Source organism: Haemorhous mexicanus, chromosome 8, assembly GCF_027477595.1.
Source record: "Haemorhous mexicanus isolate bHaeMex1 chromosome 8, bHaeMex1.pri, whole genome shotgun sequence".
NCBI lineage: Eukaryota > Metazoa > Chordata > Aves > Passeriformes > Fringillidae > Haemorhous > Haemorhous mexicanus.
This window is the reverse complement of record NC_082348.1, coordinates 15334533-15358477: the sequence shown is the minus strand read 5'-3', so window position 1 is coordinate 15358477 and position 23945 is coordinate 15334533. Positions and strand designations below refer to the sequence as shown.

The 23945-nt window shown below is 62.2% G+C and overlaps 3 protein-coding genes across 5 annotated transcripts; all 3 read right to left on the bottom strand.

Moving 5' to 3' along the window:
* Positions 1–313: 313 nt before the first annotated feature.
* Positions 314–8846, bottom strand: VIL1 (villin 1). The gene is made up of 20 exons (XM_059852842.1): positions 6880–8846; positions 5828–5929; positions 5545–5619; positions 5214–5410; positions 4829–4937; positions 4456–4566; positions 4155–4357; positions 3576–3654; positions 3358–3456; positions 3109–3262; positions 2903–3003; positions 2631–2768; positions 2316–2474; positions 2057–2236; positions 1796–1941; positions 1556–1700; positions 1109–1297; positions 893–961; positions 578–715; positions 314–490 (listed from the first exon to the last, which is right to left on the bottom strand). Exons 2-20 carry the CDS (start codon positions 5900–5902, stop codon positions 377–379), a joined length of 2481 nt encoding a protein of 826 aa, XP_059708825.1. The 5' UTR covers positions 5903–5929; positions 6880–8846; the 3' UTR covers positions 314–376.
* A 141-nt stretch (positions 8847–8987) lies between these two features.
* On the bottom strand, positions 8988–14000 carry CTDSP1 (CTD small phosphatase 1). Its single transcript, XM_059852843.1, has 7 exons — positions 13851–14000; positions 12455–12597; positions 12196–12297; positions 11902–11958; positions 11328–11420; positions 10887–11072; positions 8988–10780 (listed from the first exon to the last, which is right to left on the bottom strand). Exons 1-7 carry the CDS (start codon positions 13915–13917, stop codon positions 10652–10654), a joined length of 777 nt encoding a protein of 258 aa, XP_059708826.1. The 5' UTR covers positions 13918–14000; the 3' UTR covers positions 8988–10651.
* Positions 14001–16989: 2989 nt separating this feature from the next.
* On the bottom strand, positions 16990–23389 carry SLC11A1 (solute carrier family 11 member 1). Of its 3 annotated transcripts, XM_059852839.1 has the most exons (16): positions 23277–23389; positions 22592–22695; positions 21764–21886; positions 21356–21475; positions 20480–20586; positions 20320–20390; positions 20159–20226; positions 19871–20026; positions 19575–19733; positions 19306–19395; positions 19012–19131; positions 18427–18576; positions 18273–18346; positions 17665–17818; positions 17488–17585; positions 16990–17335 (listed from the first exon to the last, which is right to left on the bottom strand). In XM_059852839.1, exons 1-16 carry the CDS (start codon positions 23314–23316, stop codon positions 17329–17331), a joined length of 1641 nt encoding a protein of 546 aa, XP_059708822.1. In that variant the 5' UTR covers positions 23317–23389; the 3' UTR covers positions 16990–17328. The 3 variants fall into 3 exon arrangements, with proteins under 3 accessions (XP_059708822.1, XP_059708823.1, XP_059708824.1); XM_059852840.1 differs by lacking the exon at positions 17665–17818; XM_059852841.1 differs by lacking the exon at positions 21356–21475.
* Positions 23390–23945: the final 556 nt, after the last annotated feature.

The window sequence follows — 23945 nt, the reverse complement described above, 5'->3', positions numbered from 1 at the left end:
GTCCCCTCATTTACCTTTGTTACCACATATATTTACTGCAGTTCAAGTGATAAGGCAGGGAGTGGTTCCAGCTGTACACTGGACCTTTAGCCCGGAGCTGCATGGGAGAGTCCTGGCACCTCGAGCATGCCCAGCCTGTGTATCACCTCTGAGCGCAGCGAGGACAAAGGAGGGCCTCAGGGAAAAGGAGTTGAGCATCCTCCCCTGTGCTGCCGCTGCCCAGTCAAGTCCTGCATCTGTGTGCCAGCTCTTAACCAAATAACCCCCACACTTAGGGCTGGGCCTTGAGGCTGGAGAGGAGAGACCACAGCTCTATTTTTCATACTTATTTTATTTGCTAAAGAGCTGGGATTGTTCCTGTGCCCAGGCTCCTGCCCTAGAAGAGTCCTTTGTCCTTCTTGAGGTTCTGTTGTTTCCACAAGGGCAGGCTGCTGAAGGCAGAGCGGCTCATGCCAAAAACAGCCTGGAAGTCCGCATCGGAGAGGTGGTCCTGGGGCCAGAGAAAGGAGGCTGAGCTGAAGAACTGGGAGGGGCTTTCCCTGTCTCCCCCTCCAGCAGCCCCCTGGCCTCATCTTACCTCCTTCCTGCTGGGATCCACACCCCGGGGCAGGTCCTCAGCAGAGGTGTTCACCAGCACATCCAAGGGGAAGGTCTCCAGTTTGGTGGGGACGAGGGTGGTGGTGGCAGTGAAGACCTCTTCCCTGGATGTGATCACCTGAACGGGGGGTGCAGAGTCACATCAGGGCCTGGCCCAGGGATGGAGGCACCAGGCTGGCTCCAGGTGTCTGCTCACTGAGGGTCTGTCCTTGCAGCTCCTCCTGTCACCGGCCAGCCCAGCTGCCTTTCTCCTTGTACCACCCCGCCCAGCTGCCTTTCTCCTTGTACCACTTACTGAGGTGAGCTGCCCAAGGCTGCTCTCATCGCCCAGCTCAGCTCTCAGCATCTCGTAGGATTTCCTGTCCTGGGAAGGAGACAAAAATGCCCCTCAGCATGCACATGGGTCAGGCAAGCTGCTGCCCACACCCTGGAGATGCTCCTGGGGCCAGTCCCACATCTGGTCCCTTCTGCAAAGGAGCTCCCTGGTCTTTCAAACACCCCCATGACTCACGTCCCAGTTGAGAGGGTCCCAGGCTAGGAACCAGCCGGTGAAGGTGGGGGGCTCATAGCCCTGCTTCACCACAATGATGGGGGTGTCAAGGTCACGCCCACTGGGGTGGCTCCGCAGGTACTCCTGTGCCATCACTGCTGCTGCCTCCTTCTCTGACTCATTGGCGCCTTTCCCAATCCAGAGGAAAACCTGCAATAAAGTTACTGTATCCACCACTGGGGCCGCGGTTGGAGGCACATGGGCTCTGTCCATGGGGAAGGACACTGGGAGTCCATCCTCAGCATTCCCTGGAACAAGAAGGCCATAAAAAAGCATTGTGGGACCACGTATAGGCAGTTTTCCAGCCTCCCATCCCACCAACTGTGGCTGATGCAGGTCCTCCAACCGCAGGAACATCAACTTGTGGGATCAAAGGTCTGTCCCCCGCTCCATGCTCCCCCAGCTCACCTGGTCCCAGGTGTCCAGTAGGTAAACATCACTCTCCTCCAGGTCATCCTGGGTAAAGTCTATGATCTCTGTGGCCAAGAAGGTGCCTGTCTTGTTGGAGCACTCAAAGAGTCGGGGGGGCACAGAGAGGTTCTCCTCCTGCAGTCTGAGAGGGGTCAACATGATGGGAATAAGGCTCACCCTGCCTGGGAACTGGTGGCCCATCTTACCCCTGGGCATGGGTAGGGACAAGACTGGTACCTCTTGTTACTGGCATATTGGGACTTGCCCCCCAGGGCCAGCCAGAACTCAGGTGGCTCCTGTCCTTCTGCAATCACTGGCTTCTCCATCTTGGAGATTATGTCAGCCACACTCTTGGCCATCTCACGTTCATCCCCACTGCAGCCCTGTCAAGCAAGCACAGCTGCTCCATCACTGGCCCAGGCCAAGGAGAAGGAAGAGGAGGTGGGCATAGTTGTCTTGGAGGTGGCGGTCCCCACGCCAGTGCCCAGCAGTACCCACCTTCCCATACCAGAGGTAGCAGCAGCTGGGGGTTTTGAGCACAAAGACATCATTGGAATTGAGGGAGGAGGCACGGACAGGCACCTCGAAGGCCTTGGTGTTGTACTCGTTGGTGCCATGCACTTGGAAGAGGCGGGTGGAGGGCGTGGGCTCTGTGCTGCCCGCCCGTGACGTGCCACCCTGGGGGACAGGGACAGGAGGTCACCACCGGTGCCACAAGCCCACTGGCCGTCCCGTGCCCCAACATCCCTGTGCTCACCGCATACACCACCATCTTGCCCTTGAAGATGGCCATCAGATGGGCCGGCTCCTTGCCCATGGTGACACGGATCTGCACGGGCTCGTTGTTGTACTTCTGGTCCAGGGCCACGGCTTGGTAGGCAGAAGCAGCCAGCTCATCTGCGCTGGCTTGGCGGCCCTGGGCAGGGCAGAGGGGGCTCAGCACCCATCACAGCCCCCCTTGCCCTCTTGAGAAGAGGCAATTGTCATGCTGCTCCCAAGGGGCAGAGCACCCCCAGTCCGGGGAGGTACACCCCTGTCCCCCACCCATGGGGCAGGGACCTGGAGGTCTCACCTGCCAGATGTAGATGATGCGGTTCACCTTGGGCCCCACATAATAGGTGTAGAGCACCAAGTAGCAGTCCCCACCATAGAAATGGCCCAGCCACTTCTTCTCTACAGGCACCAGCTCATTGTTCTCCACACGCCAGACCTGGTGGGAGAGTGATATACTTCTGTCAGAGCTGCTGTATCCTCCTGCCCTGCAGACCCCGGACCCCGCAGCATCCCCTGGTAGAGCAAAGGGGCTAGCTGAGAGGGTCCCACATTCTTCCACGGTCACCCTACCTCTACTTCTCCAGATCCATCATCCACCATCTTCTGCTGGGCAGCCATCTGGGGCTTGGCGTGCAGCGTGGTAGCATCAAACTTCACCTGCTCCACCTTGGCTGTGGGGAAGGGCAGAGGGGTGAGCCAAATCTCTCAGGCCACAGGAGCTCTCCACATCCTGCCATCCCAATCTAAGTCTTTCCACGTTGGAAGGAGACACTCACCCACTTTGCCCACGGTGTGGGTCTTGCCCAACCCACTGGTCTGGTTGGGGACAGTCCATTTTTGGAAGAGCTGCCTGAAAACGGCTGACTCAGACCCATCATTCTCTGTTTCCACACTGGTGCTGTCTGGATAGTTCTTGGCTTTGATGAAGCCCTGGTGGGATCCAAACACAGAGCATGGCCATGGAGTGCCTGGCACCCAGCGAGCAGTCAGGCTATAGCATAACAAGCCCCTAACCCAGCACCCACCAGCGCCCTGCTCATCGCCTGCTGCTTCTCCTCCTTGTTGGCATTCTTGCCCTTCCAGACGAAGATCTTGATACCTCCTTGATCAAGGATGTAGCAGTCCTTGAAGAAGGGGCAACAATAGAAATTAGGACTTAAGGCAAGTCCACCAAATTCAGCTTTTGAAGGATTAAAGCTGCCAAGGAAACTGGGCACCCCCAAGCATCCCATGGGTGACAGACCTCGTGCAGGAGCATGTCTTGAGTTAGGGGTCGAATTGCCACCTCCTGTATGACCAGGTTTCCACTGGTGTTGGAGACACTGACAGGAGAAAAAGAGATGATAAAAGGCTTAGAAAGTGGATAGGAAAACCCCATCCCCATTACAGGGTGGTAGGGTTTAGTGAGGCTGGTCCCTCCCCATCCCCTTCCCCAGCCAGGTCATGACGCAAATGGTGCCCAGAAGCTCTCTGGCTGTGCCATGGTGGCAAACTGGTTTGTAGCTTGCCAGGCAGATCACTCATGGCCACAAGTAGGGACAGAGGGGTGTCAGATGTTATGGGGCCACTGAGGCACATTGCCACAGCATTGAAAGGTGATGCTTGCATGAGCATCTCTTATCGGGTACCAATCCCCTTGGCAACTGGGATTCCTCTAGCTCCAATGGCACCCAAAGGACTTATCCCCACCCCTTCTGTAGCTTTGACCCTTCTTGGTGTCTGCCCATGGGGTTGGGAGTTGTGGGACATAGCAGAGATGGCTGCTGACTTCCTCTAACACCATGGAAAATGCCCCGTGCGTAACCCATCCCCTACAACTCACTGGTAGAGCTTGAGGGAGGATTTGAGTTTCTGGTCCACTTTGTCATCAGGGATGGCGGGCTGGATGTCCCTCTTCTCACCCAGCACATGCTTAAGGACCTTCATGAGTCCTGGTGAGGCATCTTCATCCTCACCATCCACTACGCCCACCTTGGCACGGCCCCCACGTTCCCGGTCCCGGATATCCTTGGCCAGGGTCATTGCCTGCAGCCAGGGGAGAAGGGATAAGCCCAGATGAGGGAGGGGGAGGCTGGTGACCCCCCCCTCCTCCAGGAAGGGACCTTGGGACGCCCCGGCCGTACCCTCAGCCTCTCGTTTCGGTTGCTCTCAGGGCCGTTCCACTGGATGATGAGCTGGCCCAGGTCCAGCAGGAATACGTCTCCTCTGTTGAAGCTTTTCCAGCTCATCTCCACCTGCAGCAGGACGGGACTGAGAAGGGCGGGTGGCAAGCAGCAGAATGCCTGGATCCCCACGGCTCTGCAGCCCCTCTCACTCAGGAATATAGGCCTCCAGCCTATATTGCTTCTCCCTTCCCTGAGCGGGGCTTTCTGGGGAGTAGTTGCAAGGCAAGGCAGCATCATCCCACACCCACTGTGTGCCCTGCTTGAAGGCATCTGTGTCTGCAGGGAGCTCTGGCCTGATCCTGATCCAGACTCCACACATCCCATGACTCACCTCTCCTGCCACCACATTCTTCTTGCCCTTCACATGCAGCAGTCGCTGGACGTTGTAGGTGTTTGTCTCCACATGCTTCATGCCTGAGGCCACCCCACCCTTCTTATAGCTGGGAGGGGACAGACATGGTGTCAGCCCTGGGTCCCCCTCCTCACACCACTCGGGTCTCCCTCCCAACTCTGTGCACAGGGAGGTGTTCAGGGTCCACACACATGGTAATGGATAGATGGTAACGGATAGAGGGAGCCCAGCTCCAGATCCTCCTTCTTCCTCCCCCACATCACTGAGACAGAGTTGTCCCCATCTCCACTGGGCATGCCTTCCCCAGGAGCCCTCCCCAGGGTCACCCACCATGGGAACGGGTGCCCAGGGGTGACTGACATACATGAGTCCCTGCTTGAAGTAGGCGCGGAAGGTCTCGCTCTCGTGTCCCTGGGCCTCGCGGTGCTGCACGGCCACGGAGCCCAGGTGATCATCCATCTGCGTGGTGTAGATGGCCGCCGCCCCCTGCTCATCCTGGCTCGACTCCTTGCCCAGCCAGTAGTGGATGTCGTAGCTGAAGTTGCTCCCAGACTTGCGCGTCTGCAGGACACCGGTCCCCTCTAGAAGAGCCCCTGTGTCCCCAGGCCACGCTGGCCGCAGACATCCCTCCCTGCCCCTGGCCCCTCAGGGCAGAGCCCGCTCCCAGTTCCCTGTGTGACCCCTGACTGCCCTACCGACAGCAGGACGTAGCAATCCCCGTCGTAGAAGTTGCCGTAGCTTTTGGTGGGCACTGGCACCATCTCCATGTTCTGCAGAAGGAAAGGAGACATCAGCCCTGGTGAGGAAACCCCCAGCCCAGCCCCACACACCCCATTGCTTCCAGCACCGGGAGCTGCTGGGTTTAACCCTGGATGCTGCATTAAGACCCCCAAACCCAGGTATTGAGGACACAAAGGGAGGATCTTCCCTCACCGAGACCCCTCCAAGGCAGCCCCAATGATGTGCCCCCATTCCCACCTCAATTCGCCATATCTGGATGCCCGGCGTGGTCTTGTTCAGTGTCCTGGAGACTTTGGCGCTGAGCTCCACCATGGTGACAGGTACCACTGGCAAGGGGACCTGCCAGCATTGGCAACACCCTCGTTAATGGCAGGCAGTGTCATTAAGAGCTGGGACACAGCCAAGCTGCTGTGCCATCTGCTTCCCTGCTTGCTCTGCAGAAAGCCCAGCTGTAAACCACCCTGTACGGAGCTGCACGGGGCGAGGGGACCCCCAGCACTGCGGTATCAGGAATGTGGCACACAGGTGGGGCTGCCATCCCCTCAGCTTGGCTGGCCCTGCAGCTGAGTCCATACCAGGGTCCAGGTTGGGAAGGTGCAGCGTCCTGTAAGCGCCCCAGTGCCCTGCCCTGTCTCCAAGCACGGGACAGGGCAGTGCAGGGCACGCGCAGCGCAGCAGCTGCAGCTGGGTGACACTGCTGCATGGTGGCCTGTTCCTCCCCAGGACCAGCAGGAACTGGCCCTGCTCAGCCTTGTCCTGGCACGGCTTGGCATGAAGTGGAACAGCACGCCATGGCCACTGCTTACACACACAACACACACAACACACAGTGCCTGCCTCAGACCCCCTGCTTCCAAACTCCCAGCCGATCCATGCCCCCCAGGGAGGGCACATCCTGGCTCCACAGGGGTGCTGGATGCCAGTGCTGCCGAGGTTGTCCCCAGCTATCTCTGCCAAGCTGACAGTGATCCCCTCAAGCAGGCAGAGGGGTTGAGCCAAGCAGAGCCACCCTGTGCTCCCCGGCTGGCAGGGAGTGCTGGCATTGCCCAGATGGGAGGTCTCTGCTTCCCAGCCCTGCAAAACCCCTCCTGGCCCCACTGTGCTGCCCCACAAGCACCCACATCCCATATGGGGGAAGCATCCCCCACAGCACAGCCCCAAGATGGGGCTCAGGTGGGTCCCCAGGCCCATCCCCAAGATAACCTGATGCCAGGAGTGATGGTGGCCATGGGACATGCTGTCCACCCCATGCCCACCTTCTGTCCCCTCACCCTACCCCAACTCCTCACCTTCCCTGCAGAGCTGGGTGCACAGGTGAGCGTACCTAGGTGGAGTGCTCAGGTGCCAGCACCCAGGAGACCTTTGTTCCCTCATGTCCCAGCCTTTGCTCACCATATAAGGGCAGGGACAGCCCAGAGTCAAGGTCCCCACAGCCCTCCAAGACTTTGCGGCACCTAAGAGCCCCGTTACTCATGGGGTGTTTCCCCCCCAGATGCTATTGTACCCTGCCCACAGGCTGGCTGTGCCCAGGGTGGTTCCTCTGCCCTGCCCAGGCCTCCTCCCCTCTTGGCCCCTGGTACCGAGTCCATGCTGAATTTTTTTCTTTTGCACTCCACCAAGAAGTTCCATAAAGTGATAGCAATGGGCTGGACCAGGACACTTGGGCATCAGCCACAAACAGAGGTGCCTTGATGCCATGGGGATGGCCACTGTTCTTCATTCTCCAGACCCCAAAATCCCCAAACCCTCCCAGACATGAAGCACCAAGACCAGGGTTTTTTCGGTACCTCCTCCCCCTGGAAAGGTTCCATAAAGTGACAGCAATGCAGCACCAGGGCAGCACCCCCTAACTGGCACATCACCACCCTGCCCATGGCACTGTCCCCAGGCTGTTTCCCACCCCAGCTGGAAGCCAGATCCCTGGTCACTCCTGGCTTTGCCTCCCTGCCCTGGGAGTCTCCACAGCCCCAGGGTCCTCTTGGGGATGGAAAGGGGGTACAGAGATGGGATGTGGGGCTGGGGCCTGGGGGGACAGGACAGGACATGAAGTGGCGGTACGGCTAAGCCCTATGCCCTGTCCTATGGCCCCCAGACCCCAGTCCCAAGGGTTGGTATCTGATGATGCCCTTGATGCTGGCAGAGAGAAGGGACTGAAGTGGCTCCCAGGCCCGACGGCTGTTTTAGGGAATGACGACGACGTCCATAAAGGTGGGAGGGGCAGGTGTCAGCAGCAGGCAAGTCCCCCGGGCCTCCTGTCCTGCTCTCCTACCTCTCCCAGCCCTGCGGGACTGCTGCAGCTTTACCCTGGCAGCCCTGCTGAGCCAGCAGCCCTGGCCCCAAGCACTGCAGGTATCCTGGGGTGGGCTGCAGCGAGCCCCAAATCCTGCCTGACGGTCCCGTCCTGCAAGGATCCCCGCAGTGATGACCACGGGCTGAACCAGAACAGGGGGAGTGTCAGCCACCAGCAAGGGGGTGTCCTGGTGCCACAGGGGTGGGCTCTGCTCTGCCCTCCACTCCCTTGGCCCCCAAACCCTCCAAACGCTGCCACTCAGCTCCTACCTCCTGCACCCCACTCGAGTGTCCCCGTGGAGCCCTTACCTGGGTACAGAACCCCCAGTGGGGCTGTTTGGGGTGGGGTGGAACACCCGGGTGGCCGCTGTCGCCCTCTGCTCAGTGGCCTCGTCCCAGGGCAGTCTGTCAGTGTGGCACAAGGGTAGGGGACCCCTCGCCGGCCCCAGCGAACTCACCCCCTCTCCGGGCCCCCAGCCGGGCCACTAATGAATTCAGTAATTAGCGCAGCCATCAGGGAGGACAGAGATTTCATTAATGAGGGGAGGCATAGGGCCAATGAGGGCACGGGGGAGGGGGCAGCTAAGAGACATTCCCCCCAGGAACCCAGTGCCTGCATGTTGGCGGCAGACTGCCTGGAATGGCGGGGAGGGGGGTCACAAGATGCCCCCCAGGTGCCCCCCAGTCTGTATGGGGAAGGCCTGACACCTAATTTGGAGCAAACTCATTTGAAGTCTCAAAGCTGGGAGGAGGGCACAGCCCATGGGGTAAATTGGTAAATTTACCCCCTCCCTGTTAAGGGGCAGGATAGCCATCCCTATGGCACCGGGGGCCTTTTCCCAGGAGCAGGGGTAAGGAGTTTGGATGGAGGTGCCAGGGCAGCCTGGGGGGCTGTCCTCCAGTGTGAGGGTGTCCCCTTGGCACCAGGCAAGTGGTGGCACCTCAACCCTGCAGTCCGAGGGTGCTTCCCTGGCACTCACCTGCAGCATCCCCCCCTCCCACGGGACTCAGGGGATCCTGGGGACTCCGAGGGTCCCCCACACTGAGCACAGCCACTAGCGACACACACATGATATGTACCGTGCCCACATATGCACACACTCAGGACTTCTTTCCAAGATGATTTGACAGCTTTAATCACATGAAGGCACTTGGATCTGGTACCCCAGCCCTCCCCAGCCCCCCACGCTGCCTCTGCATCCCCCAGACATCCCTCCCAAGGGTGCCCAGGGCAGGGCTGCACTCCTTGGGTGCTGCAGCACCCACAGGCACTCGCTGGGCAGCGGCTGTGCTGGCGCCCTTTGACTTGTCTAATATAAAGTGCTGAGTTCAACCCTCCTGGCAGGGCAGGATGAGCCCGGGGCTGGCAGGGATCCAGGGAGCTGTGCTGCACCAGCCCCCACCCCAGGGCAGGGGCTGTGGCTGTAGCTGGGGCCCCCTGCTCACCCCCAGCAGTGGGAGCAGGGCAGTGAACAGCACCTGAAAGCTAAAACCCTTCCCACCCACCCCCCAAATACTGCCCCACTCCCTGCGCTGGCACTGCGGTAAAAAGGCACCCATGATTTTTTGGGAAACCATTGCTTTTCCCTCTAAAAAGATATGAGGCATTGTCCATATTGTGACATTAAAAATGGCCTGGCTGAGCTCAGCCTCCCCAGAAAAACCCTCCCTGAGAGCCCCCAGACCCTCAAAGCCGGGGGACACCCTGGCACAAGTCCAACCCCACGGGGGTCAGGGCAACCCCAGGCTACAGGGGGGGCTGCAGTGTCCCCCACCCCCTCCCAGCTGGGGGGCTGGGGCTGGGTAAGGCTGGGAGGGGCACATTAAGGCTGGTATGGGGTCCCTCTCTCCCAGGACTAGCAGCCTTTGGTGAAGCTGCAGATGGATATGGAGTGGGGGGCGTGCCCCCTGCCAATGGAGGGGACCCTTCTGTTGGTGACCAGAGTGGCTCCCAGTGACACAGTGTAACTGGAGAGGGGGGGAGGCCACCTCCCCCCCAAAAATGAGAAGAAACCAAAGTTGGAGGGGGTGAGTTAAGAGCCCCCCCAGGCACACCCCTTGCAGGGCTAAGGGGGAACAGAGACACGTGTCTCAAGGCACATGGGAGGCATTTGTGCCCAGGGGCTCAGCCCAGAGGATGGGCTGCCCCTGCAAAACACAACCCCTAGGTGGGGGCAGCAGGTGTGAGGAGAGGCAAGGACATGCCCCCCTCGAGGTGATCAGCTGCACCCAGGGCAGAGTTAAGGGTAAGGTGGCAGCCCTATGCACCAAGGAGAGTAAGACTCCCTGCGCTTTCGGAGGGTGACAAGGTGTTACCTGTCCTGTAGCCTCGGCAAGGGGCCAAGGGCTGCCAGCCTCCCAGCAGGCAGAGTCTGGATGGAGGGATACAGTCCTCCAAAAGGCAGTGGAAAGCAGCAGCTGCTGACCCTGCCCCCCTCCCCAGTCAGGGGACAGAGGGGAAAAGGACCTGAGAACCGTTTCGTGGAGGGGGGACACAGGTTGGGGGGGAAAGGGGCAGGATCTGGACAGTGGGGGAGGATAGGACCCCCCAATAGGTCCTCAGCACAGCAAGGCAGTGGGTCACCCATGGTCCCCCTTCTCTGAGAAGGGGGGCACCCACATCTCCCACCACCAGCAGGCACGGAGGGCACCCGCACCCACCGGGGCTGGGGAGGATGATGCGGGGCATACTGGGACCCTCCCTCCCCCAAAAAAAGGCACCTGGCTCCCCTGGGGGTGCCCCTTCGCAGCACCCAGAGGCTGGGGGGGCCATTAGCTGTTAGTCCGCTGCTTCTTGAGCACTGCGTACACGTCCTCCACCTTGCTGAGCCTCTCGAAGAAGGGCAGCAGGTCCAGCAGCTCTGTGTCCGCCATGTTATTGAACCAGGAGGCCACCGGCACCTGCGGGTGGCACAGGGGACAGAGTGGCACAGGGGACAGCGCTGGGAGAGGGTCCCCCAGCACATCAACTCCCCAGGCCGCCCAGCCTCGCCCTGCGGGTACGTACGGCATTATCAGGGTGGAAGATGTAGGATGCGGGCGAGTTGTCCACGATGATGATTCGGCGCAGGTCGCGGCCCAGGCGGCTCAGGTCCTTCACGTAGTTGCCGCGATGGAAAACACAGGATTCCCGGAAAAGCCGTGCCCGGAAAGCCCCCCATTTATCCAGCAGATCAGCCACAGGGTCTGCATACTACAGGCACAGGAGGGGGATCACTACACCGCCCTGCCCACCGCACAGTGACAATGGCACCCAGGTCCCACCGTGCCTCAGTTTCCCTGGCCAGTGCCTTGGAGGGGCAGGTAGGGAGGCTGCCCAGTGCTGGGCTGTGGGTACACAGGGGACAAGAGGCCAGTGCTGCCTGCAGGTGGGCAAGCAAGGGAGCTGTGCCACTGGAGGGGCATCTGGGAAGGGGTGGGCGATGCCAGGGCAGGTCAGGGCACCCACCTTGGCCAGGCTGGCAGTGAAGAGCACGCACTCAAAGAGCTCGCCCATGCGCTGCAGGAACTCGTCCACGTGCGGCCGCTTGAGCACGTACACCTGCGGGCACGGACAGACAGACGGAGGGCAGCGCGCTGCTGGCACCGGCCACGGCTCACCCGGCGCCCCCATGTCCTCCCCAGGGGACACCTGTGACCCCACAGCCAGCCAGCGAGCAGCTCCCTGGCCACACCTCAAGGGAGCTGCCCGTGGGGGCTGGGGGATGCCATAGCCCCACAGGAATGTCCAGGGTGAAGTGTCTGGCCGGCTCCAGAGCCAAGTAACCCAGAACAGGCTGACTGCCCAGACCACAGCCTATCCTGGATTACTTGAAACCGGGGCTGGCCACTGCAGGAGGGCAGCATGCCAGGGCACCCCTCACCTCCCTGCCCTGCAAAGAGAGGGGCACCCACCTCTGCCCCCTCAAAGCTGGCACCCTGATACCTCCCATTAGCTCTTGGTGCAGAGCACTGGGATGGCTCCCGGTCCTCGGGGAGGTGGAACGATCCCCCCTCCCACCAGGCACCTACCCCGCTGTTACCTGGTGCATGATGCCATCGATTTCCACAGGAATGATGAAGTCGGCGTTGTTCACTGGCTGGGGAAGGGCACACCAGGATGAGCACTGGGCACGCCAGGCACCCCCTGCCCAAATGCTGCCTGCTCTATGCTCACTATGCACCCCTGCCAGCCCTGCAGCCCCCTCACAGGGACACCCCAACTGACCCAGCCAGGCTGTGCTGGGTGCTGGGCATTACTTTGGGGGAAAAGGGTGGCAGAGCAGGTGGGGGAGCATGTGGGGGAGAGGTGTGGGGTGGGCCAGGGTGTCCCCCACCTTGAAGGAGCTGTGCACCAGGGTCTCATCCAGGTCGATGACCACACAGAGCTTGCTGGCGTCCTGCGGCTTGATCTCGGGCAGCAGGTGCTTGACAGCAGCCTGCAGCAGGGGGACACAGTCAGCAGGGTATCCACAGCGTGGCCAGAGGGGGGCACTGGGAGGAGCGAGTGTTCACCCCCCTGCCCTGCCCACACAGGGGAGGCGCAGGGGATGGCAGCCCAGCCCCGTCTGTTCCAGGCTGGGGGTGTGGGGTTACCTTGGGCAGCGCCCCGTTCTCCTCCACCAGCAGCGGTGCGCCGGTGGTGCCGGTGCAGGGCTCCCCCTCATCGCGGCACAGGCAGCAGAAGAGGGACTGGAGAATGCTGCGGCTTCGAGGCTTCTTGGCAGGGGTCTGGGTACCTGCGGGAGGGCACAAGGGGAGTGAGGGGTACCCGGGTTTCTCCCAGCACCGCACTGGGGGCCAGGTGAGCCATGTTTGGGTGTTGCCCCAGAGCCCCCGTGCCCTTATCAGACCCCGACCCCCATCCGCTCGGCCTTCGTGCCCTGCCAAGCAACGGTGCCAGGGCAGCGTCGCTGACACGAGTGCTTGGTGCCCACCCGCAGCCCCTCACCCGGCACATTCCACTCCACGAGCGACCCCCGTGGGCCCCCCTGCGTGGCCGGAGACCCTTCAGGAGGGCGCGGGGCGGAACCCAGGGGCAGCCGTGGGCTTGGGGCCGCTCCCCGCTGTCCCTCCCCGGGGGGCACGGCCCCACTCGGGAAGGAGGGGGGGTCCGGGGGCGTGGTCTCCCCGAGGGAGGCGGGGCTTACCCCCGTTCTTTTCCCCGCCTCCAGATAACTCCCTCGTCTTATTGGCCGACTCGAGTGCACCGGAGGCGAGAAGCCAATCAGGACGAAGCGCCCGCCCCTAGGCACCGTTCCCGCAGTTCCCATTGGCGGAGCGAGGGGAAACTGAGGCAGAGGAGCTGCTCCTGCCCACCCCGTACCCCAGGGGCAGCGCGACGGCTCCAGCGGCCCCACCGGTGCCGGGGCCGGGTGCTGCCGCAGCCTGGGCCGGGGCTGCACCCCGCCCTGGGTGTGCCCCCTTTCAGGCGGGCCAGGGCCCCGAGCCCGCAGTGGGGAGCCCGTGGGGCAGGAGCTCCCACTGGGGACGGGGCCCGTTCCCACGTTTACTCCTCCCGGCCCTGGCAGGTTCCCAGGCCAGGGAGACGAGCAGCGGCCCCCGACAAACCCCCCTGGCGGGATGGAGGGGACGCGGGGAACGGGAAGCCGGCATGCAGCAGGGCGCCCGGCGCCCTTCCTGCCTCAGTTTCCCCGCCGGCGCTGCGCGCACCTCTCGCCCGGCTCCGGAGGAAACAGCGCAGATAATCCGAGCAACGCCCCGAGCCTTCCAGGGCCCCGCCGGGCTCCGAGGGGGCCGGAGCACGGCCCCCCGAGCCCGGGCGGGCGCACACAGCTCCGCTCGCTCCGAGCTGCAGCCCCAGCGCATCTCCCCAGCCCTAGGCAGCGGGATGCAGGGGGGCGGGCTGAGGCGGCGCGCAGCTCATCACACGCTCCAGGAGCGGCCCCCGCAGGCCCCCAGCCCCCCGGGGACCTCCCCCTCTCCCGCGCAGGAAGGGGGTGAGGGGGAGCGACATCCCCCTCCGCGTTACCTTTCTCCTGAAGCGGGGCGCTCCCCTCCTCCCTGCTAACCTGGGCGATGATGGACTGGTGCTCCATGGGCGCCGGGGAGGGGGGGTGGGAGGGGGCGGCCCCCCCCTGCGCGGCCCCCGGGGGGGGAGGCGGGGCGGGGGCCGGCGGCGGCGCGGGGCGGCGGGCGCGGGAGCGGCGCCGCGGAGGAAACTTTGTTACAACATGGAGTTTCCTCCGCCCGGGCTGGGGCTGCAAACATGGATCCCGGGCGCGGTTTCAAGGAACCCCTTAAAAGGGCAACGACGGCGGGGGGGGCCTCCTCCTTCTCCCTCCTCCTCCTCCCTCCTCCCGGCATCCGCGCCGCCCGGCAGGAGCGGGAGTCCCCGCCGAGCCGCGATTGCGACCGAGACGAGGAGTGTTCTGTGGTCTGGCTGGGAAGGACAACCCCCCTTGCTCCATGATGACACGCCGCTGGGCTGTCCCACGCTCCCCCGCCCCAGCTGAGAGAGCACGGAGAGAGGGATCAGTCCTGCTGTCACCCCACATCCAGCTGGCAGCCCGGGGATCCCTCTGCAGCTGCCCCCGGCATATTTGCACGTCCCGCCATGCTGGGTGTCCCCTGGAGCAGAGCCCCTGGACTAGCGGCTCAAGGCTGCGGGTCCCCGTTACCCCGCGGGCACATCCCGCACTGCCTGCCCCGGCCAGCCGTGCGGGACAGCAGGTGCTGCGGGCTGCACCAATAACCGCCGCGTTTTTCTGTCGTTCTTTCTCCTGCAATCCCCCAGTTATTTCGGCAATGAATAAGTCTCTATTATCAATACATATATTTTCCCTTATAACTCCTTCTCTCCTGCCTTCGGCGGGCTGTTTCCAGGCAGTTTCTGAAAAGCGCCTCTTGACGGGAGTTTGTGGATGGCACAAGTCCCTCAGGGGAAATCTGCCCTCCAAGTGCAGCATCCCCCAGCCCCCTCCCCTCGCTAGCCCTGGGGGGCTCTGCCGGGGCAGCCTCGCACCGCCGTGCCCCCCAACCCCGCCCGGGCAGCGGCCGGCCCTGGCCGGCCCCGTCCCGGTGACCACCCTCGCCACCTCTGTGGCAGGAGATGCTGCGCGCTATGCCAGCGCTGCCTCGAGGGTGCAGCACGTTGAAAATTTCCCGTCTGAGCTCATTTGAAATCTTTCCACCTCTCCCGCCCGCGGTCTGGGGACTTCAGGAGGTGAGATCGCCTTTTCTGGTCCAGTAGGGAAGAGACAAGTGCCCACAGGGACCGCGCTGGGGAACGGGGTCGGGTACTGGGAGGTGCCCCCGCCGGGAGCTGCGATGCCGCGGGGCTGGCGGAGCTCTGGCAGTACAAAGCCGATTTCCACCTGCAGTTCCCGCACTCTCGGCTCCACGCGGGGCATCCCGGCACCACGAGCCGTGGCAAGGACCAGCCGCTGTTTGGAACAGGCACACTACATCCTGCCATCCCCTCCGCCGGTTCTGACGGCAGGCAGCGGTCGCGCCTCAGTTTCGCTGCCCCTCCTCAGTACGGCAGCCGCCTCCCACATCGGGCAGCCACCACTGTCTCCGGGCCCAGCAGGAGGAAAAGGAAGAAAGAGGCCGTGCTTCCTCTGCTCTCTGTTTTGGGCTGACCTCTGTACTTCTTTGGCCCAGGTGGAACTGGATAGGATGTCTGCCTCATCCCCAGCATCTGGCCAGGCTGGGCTGGGCTGGGCTGCTGGGGGATGCTGCTCTCTGTGGGGACAGCTGCAGGGGCCACACACTTGTCCACTGCAGGACCCCTGTCCCTTTGGCTACATCCCCCTCCTCCCTCTCTGATGAGTCCCTGTTAGTCTTCCAATTAATGCAATTAGAAAAGTCTCCGGGCTCTCTCCCCCATCAGTGCCAGGGCAGTGCCTGCAGCAGTGGTTGGAGCACCACTTCCAGTTCCACTGCCTGCTTGGGGGCAGGTTGAGCTGGGGAGTTCAGGGAGACGCTGTCCCTGTCCTGGGGCTGTGGGACAAGCCCAGGCCAGAAGTAGGCAGAGCCCAGCTGGATTGTTTGGGCTGCAGGCACAAGGCAGAAAAGTATCAAGCTCCACTCAATCGGGCACTCGGGGACTCTTCTGTCCCACCCCACTGCTCATAGACTGGGGTCCTGGAGGCTTTCCTTTGTTCTCCAACCCACCCTGGCCCTGGAAGCTGTGCCCCACCAAGAGCAGCACCATAGCCAAGGGACCATAGAGATAGATCTTGGAGCGGGACACTTCCTCCTAAGGGTTGGGTGGAGGCAGGTGTCCCTGGGCTGAGGGTGCTCTGGGTTGCAGGTTCCAGCTGGAGAGCAGCAAATACCACCGGCATAACCCTGCAGACCCCAGTCCTTCCACCCGCTGAGGACACCCCGATGTCCCCTTAACCCTCGGTGAGGCTTTGTACCCCCGAGCAGGTGCAGCCCGAGCTAGGGGCGTCTCCTGCTCCTCCTCCTCCTCCTGTAGCTGGGGTCGGCTGCGCCCCCGGAGGAGGGGGAGCCCCCGCCTTTCAGCGGGCCCCACAGCTCTGGCCCCTCCTTCAGGCAGCCAGAGGCCGGGCCAACGCGGAGGCAGGGGAGGCACCGCCCCACCCTGTCCGCCATCGCCCTTTTAAGGAAGGGGACATTCTTCACATAAACAAGCGCGGCCCCTGGGAGCGGGGGGGGGGTCCCTTCCCGGGGTGGGGGGCACGGGCTGAGGGGTGCCCGGCCCCCAGAATTCCAGTTCCGGGAAGGGGGTCGGGAAGGGGGATTTTGGGGTGGGGGTCCTGGGGAGAGGGGGGAGCCTTGAAACAGCCAGGGAGCGTCTCGCAAGTACGAACCGCGGCGGGGGCCGAAGCGCGCTGGGACCCCCCCAGCCGCGGTGCGGGACCGGCAGGGCCCGAGCGCCTTCGCACCCGCATCCGGCGGTACCGGCAGGCGGGAAACGGGGCATCCGGGGCGGAGAGGGCACGGAGGGGCCCCCCACCGCCCCGCTCCCCCCGGGGGAATGCAGAAAGCTGGCGCCGAGCCCCCCGCGCCGACACGGCCACGCGTTGGCAACCCCGGCCACTCCCCCGCCCGGGGCAACGGGGCCGCCCTCGGGGTACGGGCGGGCCCGGGGGGTCCCCGCCCCACACCGGGGCCACGCAGCAGCAGCAGCGAGGCCGAGGCCAGGTTCCAAACACGCCGTTTATCAGCCGTCCCCCTCCCCCCAAGTTTCGGAGCCCCCCGTGGGGATGGGGCCGGTCCCGGGGCTGGCCCGGCGGGTGGCGGGGGGTGGTTAGCGGTCCCCGGCGGTAATTAGCGGTCCCCAGCGGTGATTAGCGGTCCCGGGGGCTGGCGGTTCCTGGCAGTAATGAGCAGGGGAAGTCTCCGATGCGGCTCATTCACTGAAGCGCCTGTGCCAACGGACGGGAGAATGTCCAGCTCTATCCCACTCCCCTCGCATCCAGCCTGGACCAGCACCTCGGAATTGGCGGGGGTTGGGGGTGGGAAGAAGCGCTGAGCTCTCAGATCCTGGGGGGAGGTATGCCTGTCTGTTAACCCTTTCCTTGCTGGGTGCATCTCTGGCTAAAACATGCCCGGACTCGGAGTGGCAGCAAATCCGTGTCCAGGAGGCCGCGCCGCGCAGGGACGTGGGGATAACAAGCAGGGATGGGATCTGTCACCGTGTCTCTGTCGGGTCGAGGGCGAGACCGAAATTGAAGCGGCTGTGGCGGCCCCGGGCCAGGAAGCGGGCTCCATGTGCGATGCTGCATGTCCAGATCTGCAGGGGCAAAGGGGACAGGTGGATGAGCACCCACCAGGGACACTGTCCTGCCCCTATCCCGCGGTGCCAGCCATACCAGGTAGGCGACGAAAGCCACGTAGGCGACCAGTAGCAGGCTCAGGGGAATGTGGTACTCCAGGCCATGCAGTGTTGGCAAAAAGTCCACCACGAAGTAAATGTTGATGGCGCAGACCAGCCCCGTTATGAGGGTCATCAGCACCTTCCCCGGGCTATGAGCAGGGCAGTGGGCATCAGTGTCAGGGCAGGGCCCTCACCCTGTGGACCACTGGCCACAGAGGGCTGGGGGAACTGAGTTTGTAGGTGAACCAGACCCCAACTGGAACATCTCTGCACCCACAGCTATATTTCACCCCGTGGTGTGGCTCTAGGTGTGGAATTTGGCCACCTTCTAAATCCAGGGCTGGCAGTGCCAGGAGGATGCTGAGGGTCCAGGGGTGCCCAAGGAACCAGATGTGTCATTGGGAGGAGGATGACGAGGGTAGTGATGGGGTTTGTTCTGCTCTGGCTGCCCTGGGCAGGTGGGAATGAACATTCCCCTCCGATGTCCATACACTAATTGCGCCATGGCAGGGTTTGAGGGGCAGGATGGGCCAAAGGGAAGGTGCCTGCAGCCAGAGCTCCCTGCTCTGCCTCCTCTGTGCCTCCCCATGCCCCAGCACTCACAGGCTGTTGCTGAAATCCTGCATGAGCGGGTGCAGGCTGGTGAATGTGAGCACAGGCAGGACGGCAAAAGGCAGCTGAAAGGAGAGCGGGATGAGGACGTCATGGCTGCCAGGCCGGGGTGTTTGGGGCAGGTTGTGCCCTCCCGCCCCCTTACCAGGATGCTCTGCAGGACGTTGAGCAGGTCATTCATGCCTGTGAGGTGGCTGATGTCCTTGAAAGCGGCCACCAAGACAGTGGGCAGGATGGCAAAGGAGCGGGTGAAGAGCACCCGGGTGAAGCGGGACCAGCGGAGCTGCAGGAAGCCCTGGAACACGGCAGAGCCTGCACCCTCGCTGTGCCTGTGGCACCGGGTCAGGGCGACCCCCAAAACCCTGGCTGGGGGGAACATGGGGGACATCTCCCCCTCCTTTGTGCCAGGGTACTGAGCGGGCTCTTGCAGGGCTGCCGGGCCCCACTAGGTGTCAGCTCTGACTCGTTAACAGAGGATCTAATTAATTAGGGGCACCCACAGGGTGCAGTGGGTGGGCACTGTCTCCAACCCACCTCCTGGGGAAGGGGACACTGGTGCTAGCAAGCTGCCACCCAGCAGCTCACTGGAGGAATGGTGGGCAATTAACTCTTCCAAACACTCCTGGGGGGAGTGTGCTGCCCATAGAACCCCTCTGCCCAGGGCTCACCTGTGATTTCCCTGCTCTCAGCCCCTCCCTTGGGGGCAAGAGCCAGCATCCCAGTCTCTCACCTCCATGACGAACTGCCCTGCGTAAGTCCCGGTCATTGTGGAGCTCTGTCCTGCTGCCAGGATCCCAATGCCCCAGATGTACAGTGCCACTGCCCCGAAATAGCAGCCCAGGATGACACCCTGTGTAAGGACACCAGTGGGCACCCTAAAGTGTCCCCTACCCCAGGCATTCCCATCAGCTCCTGGATTTCTAGTGGGGTTATAACCGCCCCCAGCCCCAGGGGTGGATGGGGAAAGTGACATATCCCCCAAATGGGAATGGAAGCTCACTGGACACAGCCTTGTGGCACTCACCCCCTGGTAGATATCCACAGAGATGGTCTCGTTGTTGGTGGGGAAGATGCCGGCGTAGTGACTGATGCTGCTGTTGATGCACTTGTTGTGCTGTAAGGCATGGCAGGCACGAGTGTGACAGCCACCCAGCAGCTCCCACAGACACAGGGGATCCCCACACATCACCTCTCAGGGAAGGAGAACGTGCAGTCCCCATGGGATGCTCGTCCCACCCATGTCCACAGATGGGCACAGCCATTATCTCCCTGTGGCCGTGAGGTGACACTCACCACGTCCTCGTTTCGCTGGTGGTAGAAAGCCTCACCGAAGACAGCCATGACAAAGAGGTTGATGAGGAAGGAGACAAAGAGGGCCAGGCAGGACTCGGTCAGGAAATACATATTGGCCTCCTGCACTGCCTCCTTCTTGGACCGGTCAATCACCCGTGTCTAGGCATGGCCGGTGACATGGGTGTCATGGGGTCACGTGAGCACCCCTGTCCCACGGCCAGGGCCATCTGGTCTCCACCAAGTGTACCCTGAGGCACCCTGGCAGAACAGTGCCCATGGCAGTGCCTAGATCTCACCTTGACCAAGGAGGAGTGGAGGAAGATGTTATGGGGCATAATGATGGCGCCGATGATGCCCATGGCCTGCAGCAGCTCCTTTTGCCCGCAGCCCGGGCAGCTGGGCAGGAAAATGCCCTTCAGCACCTCCACCTGCCTTGGCCTCACCACCACGTACTGGGAAGCAGTGAGAAGGGGCACTGTGAGCTGTCACCCCCCTAGCACAGGCTGGTAGCAGTGGGGACACCGAGTGGCGGGGTCCCTTGCCAGCCTTGCAGGAAAAGGGTTGTCCCCAGCTCCCCACTTCACCTCATAGCCAAAGGTCAGGGCCATGATGGTGATGAGGAGGCCGAAGAAAGCCTCCAGTTTGCGGAGCCCTAGAGAGGTCAAGAGATGGGGTGGAACAGAGCAGGGGACACTGGTGCCACATGGGCACTGACAGTACCCCCAGCCTTGGTCCTGGCACTCACCGTACTTATCGAGGAAGAGGAAGAAGAGGGTGTCCACGATGGTGATAAGGACCCCAGCCCAGAGGGGGATGCTGCAGGATGGCCAGGGATTAGATACATGGCCCTCTGTGGAGTAGGGCCAAGGTGGGGGGGCTGGGGGTCCCTGTAGGGGGAAGCTCACCGGCCAGCTGAGAGCAGGCTGAAAGCAATGGCTGTCCCGATCACCTCCTGCATGTCAGAGCCAATGATGGCCATCTCAATCATGAGCCAGAGCAGCACGCGGGGCACCTGGAGTGAACAGGGCACCATGAGGTGCCTGAGCCCACAGTGATGCCTAGCTCTGGGCAAGCTAGCACAGCATCCTGGGTGCAAATCCCAGTCTCCAGGCTGTAGCAGGCCACCTAAAGCATCATCGGGACCCCAGAAGACTCCTCTCAGCTTCTTTCACAACACAAACTCAGGATGAAAGATGGGTGCTAAATCCGAGTCTGTTTCCCCCTCCTCATCCCTGCCGCAGTGAGAGCTGAGGATAGGACCTGTCTGTCTAGATAGGGGGGTTTAAGGGAGGCAGGGCAGAGGGATGTGTCCAACCCTCCTTTTGGGAACCAGTCATTCAGCCAGCATCTCCTTGCTCGTTCCCCCCATCAGGATTTTGACACTTAGAGGGGACCCCAACTCCCCCCTCCTCTGTCATGTGATCCCTCCCCTGGAGCTTCGCCCCACTTTCTGCCCCAACACGCTCAGGCTTTCCTGCGTCTCGGCTTCGCATTGCTGCCCCACGCCTGGGTTCACTCCCACAGGGGACGCTCTCATGTGTCCCCAGGTCACACTGGGACACTGAAGCAGCTGCTTACCACCTCTCATCCTGGGCCCCAGTACTGCAGGGGTGTGGGCACTAGGTGGGAGACACCGGGGCTTGAGGGGCTTTGGGGAGCTCTTGGGAGAGGCTGGTCACTCACAGCATCTTCCTGCTCCTCTCCAGCCCTGCAAGGCCCTGCTAGGACTGTCACCAGCCCAAGCACAGGGTCCCAGACTGTCACTCCCTGTGGTTGCTCACCTTGGGGTAATAGAGGTAGCAAATCTCGCCCAGGTCCTTCCCGGTCACCACACCCAGACGGATGGCGAGGCGCTGGCACAGCAGCCCCAGGATGGTGGCCCACAGCAGCACCCACAGCAGCTGGGGGGCAGGAGGGAGGGAGGCAGCAGGGACTGGGTATTTGGGCAGGATCCATCTGCCCCGGGGGTCCCCGGTTCAACCAGGGTTGCAGGGAAGACAGGGGGTGCAGGTGCTCTTCCAGCCCAGTCAGAGGGGTGCCCCCCGGCACCCCTGGGTGTCCTCACCCTGTGCAGAGGCCCCTGTGCCCTTCCTGCTCCCGGGCTGGGGAAGCCAGCTGCCATGGGCAGCCGTTGGCCCTGGAGAGGTTACGAAACCCCCGCCTGCTTCCTGAGCCCGGAGCCGGCTCACCTTGAATCCCGCCAGGGCCCCGCTTTGCAGGTCTGACTCCACGTTGCCTGGGTCCAAGTAGGCGATGCTCATGAGGAAGCCGGGACCGGTGAAAGCCCAGAGTTTCCTAAAGCTGAACCCGGGCTGGGACAAGGCAGCAGGTCAGAGCCAGGAGCTCCGTTCAAAACCAGTGTCTCCTAATTGCACATCCAGCCCCCCTTAGCCTGGTGCTACCCGCACGGATGTGTTTAGCACACTGAGGTCATTTTCCTGACAGTTTTGGAGAGGGAATGCTGCCCCCAGCCTCTCCCTGTTAGCAGCAGTGCTGGAGGGGCAGTGAGCCCTGTCTGACCCATTGGACAGTGATTTGCAGGGGGGTCCCAGGGCTGTCAGGCACTATTAACTGCGTTCCATGGGATTCCACTGCTGTCCTCTGCTTTTGCTACTCCTCCTGACTAGGGAATACTATTCCTTCCCCTTCTCTGTTCCACTACCCTGAGACCAGACAAGGATGGGGGTGCTGGTGGGGTGCAAGCAGCCTTGGGGAGCCCCACTGGGCTCATCCATGGGTGGCCCAGGAGTGGTGTGTGAGCAGTGGGGTGATCCTTGCGCTGGGTAGCACCTTGCCCCATTGTCTCAGTTTCTCCATCTGGAAAACTCTAAGCATGGAAACACTCAACCTAGGGCTGTGACTTGCCTGAGCTGGGTCTGGGGAGCTGGGGGCATGTCCCCAGGGCAAGACCAAGACACATATTCCCCACTGCAGTGGCCCTTTGCCTCCCCACCTCCAGCTCCCAGCAGCACTGTCCCACTCCCCTGCTCACCCTGCTAGAGCCTTGCAGCACCTACCCCACTGCCCTTGGGGATGCTGATGAGCTCATCCAGGTAGGTCTGGTCCTGAGTGCCAGGGCGCTGTGGGGGCAAGGGGCCCCCGTTCAGGGACCTGGTGAGGCCTGAGGGGGACAAGGAAGAGGAAGGGATGTGGCAGCCTGCCAGGGGGACAAGGACACTGGTGGGCAGGCAGCCCTGGTACCAGCTTCCTTCAGTCCCACCTGACCCTGCCTGATGAACCCCATGAGGGAGAAGCACCAGTTTTCCAGGGGGGCATGAGGATGGCTATATGGGATCTATCAAAGGCTACCCAAAGGGATCAGATGCCACCTCCAGCTCAGGTGTCCCTAAAACCCCTGGTACGAGCACTGTCTTCAGCAGTCCAAGAGCCAAGTGCATTTCTGGGCAGCAGGGACAGGAGGGGACCCTACTCCAGCTCCTACTGATGGATGGGCATAGAGTAAGGACAAGAAGCTGGTCCTAATCCCCCTTTTGCAGCCCACCTGCATCCTGGGAATTGGTTGAATCATATTTCCAGGCTTGAGGGAACAGAGGATGGGGCAGGTGGGGAATCCAGGACAGTCTGGGGGGGGTTGGTGCCCTCTGAAAGACGGAGCACAGCGAGGGGCCCCAGGGTGGAGGGAAGGGGATCTAGGGGATGAAAGGAGGCACAAGGGGACCCAGAAAGTGTTGTGAGGCTCACCTGGTTCCAATGATGCCATGGGGGGACCTGATCCAGCCATAGTGCTGAGGCTTCCTGATTTCAGCTCTGGGTGCAGTGCCTGCTGCCCTGCTTTTAAAGGACCCCCCCCCCGCAGTTGTGTCATCCCTCCTCCTCCTCAGGAGGAGAGGAGGAGGATAAGAGAAGGAAGTGCTCCTTCCCTACCCTTATGAGCACACACAGTCTCGGTTCCCCCCTCCTCCCATGCCAGGAGGCCCCTTCCCTCCCCTTCCCTCCCCTTTGCCTCACACACGTGCAAACACGAGGCACCCTCACCGGGGCGTGGGAGCATGTCTGCGTGTCACTCTCCATCACGTGCCAAAGGCTCTGCTTTGGTGACTGTGAGCACAGGGGACAGTGTCCCACAGAGCAAAATGGGAGGGCTGGCCCCACGGGAGTAGGGGAAATGCCATGGGAGTGAGGAGGAAGCAGGCACGTGTTGCACAAGGAGATCAAAATGCAGCCTTGGCTGCTGGGGAAGCACCCGGCCAGGCGGGCTCTGGGGCACAGGGTGCTCACATCACCCTCGGAGCAGGGACCTTCACGCCACAGATGGTGTGCCAGCATTGCAGTGTCAAGATGTGCCAGCAAAGTGGGTACCCTTCTGCCAGCCAGGCTGTGTCCCACAGGGATATGGGCAAGGGGTGTCCC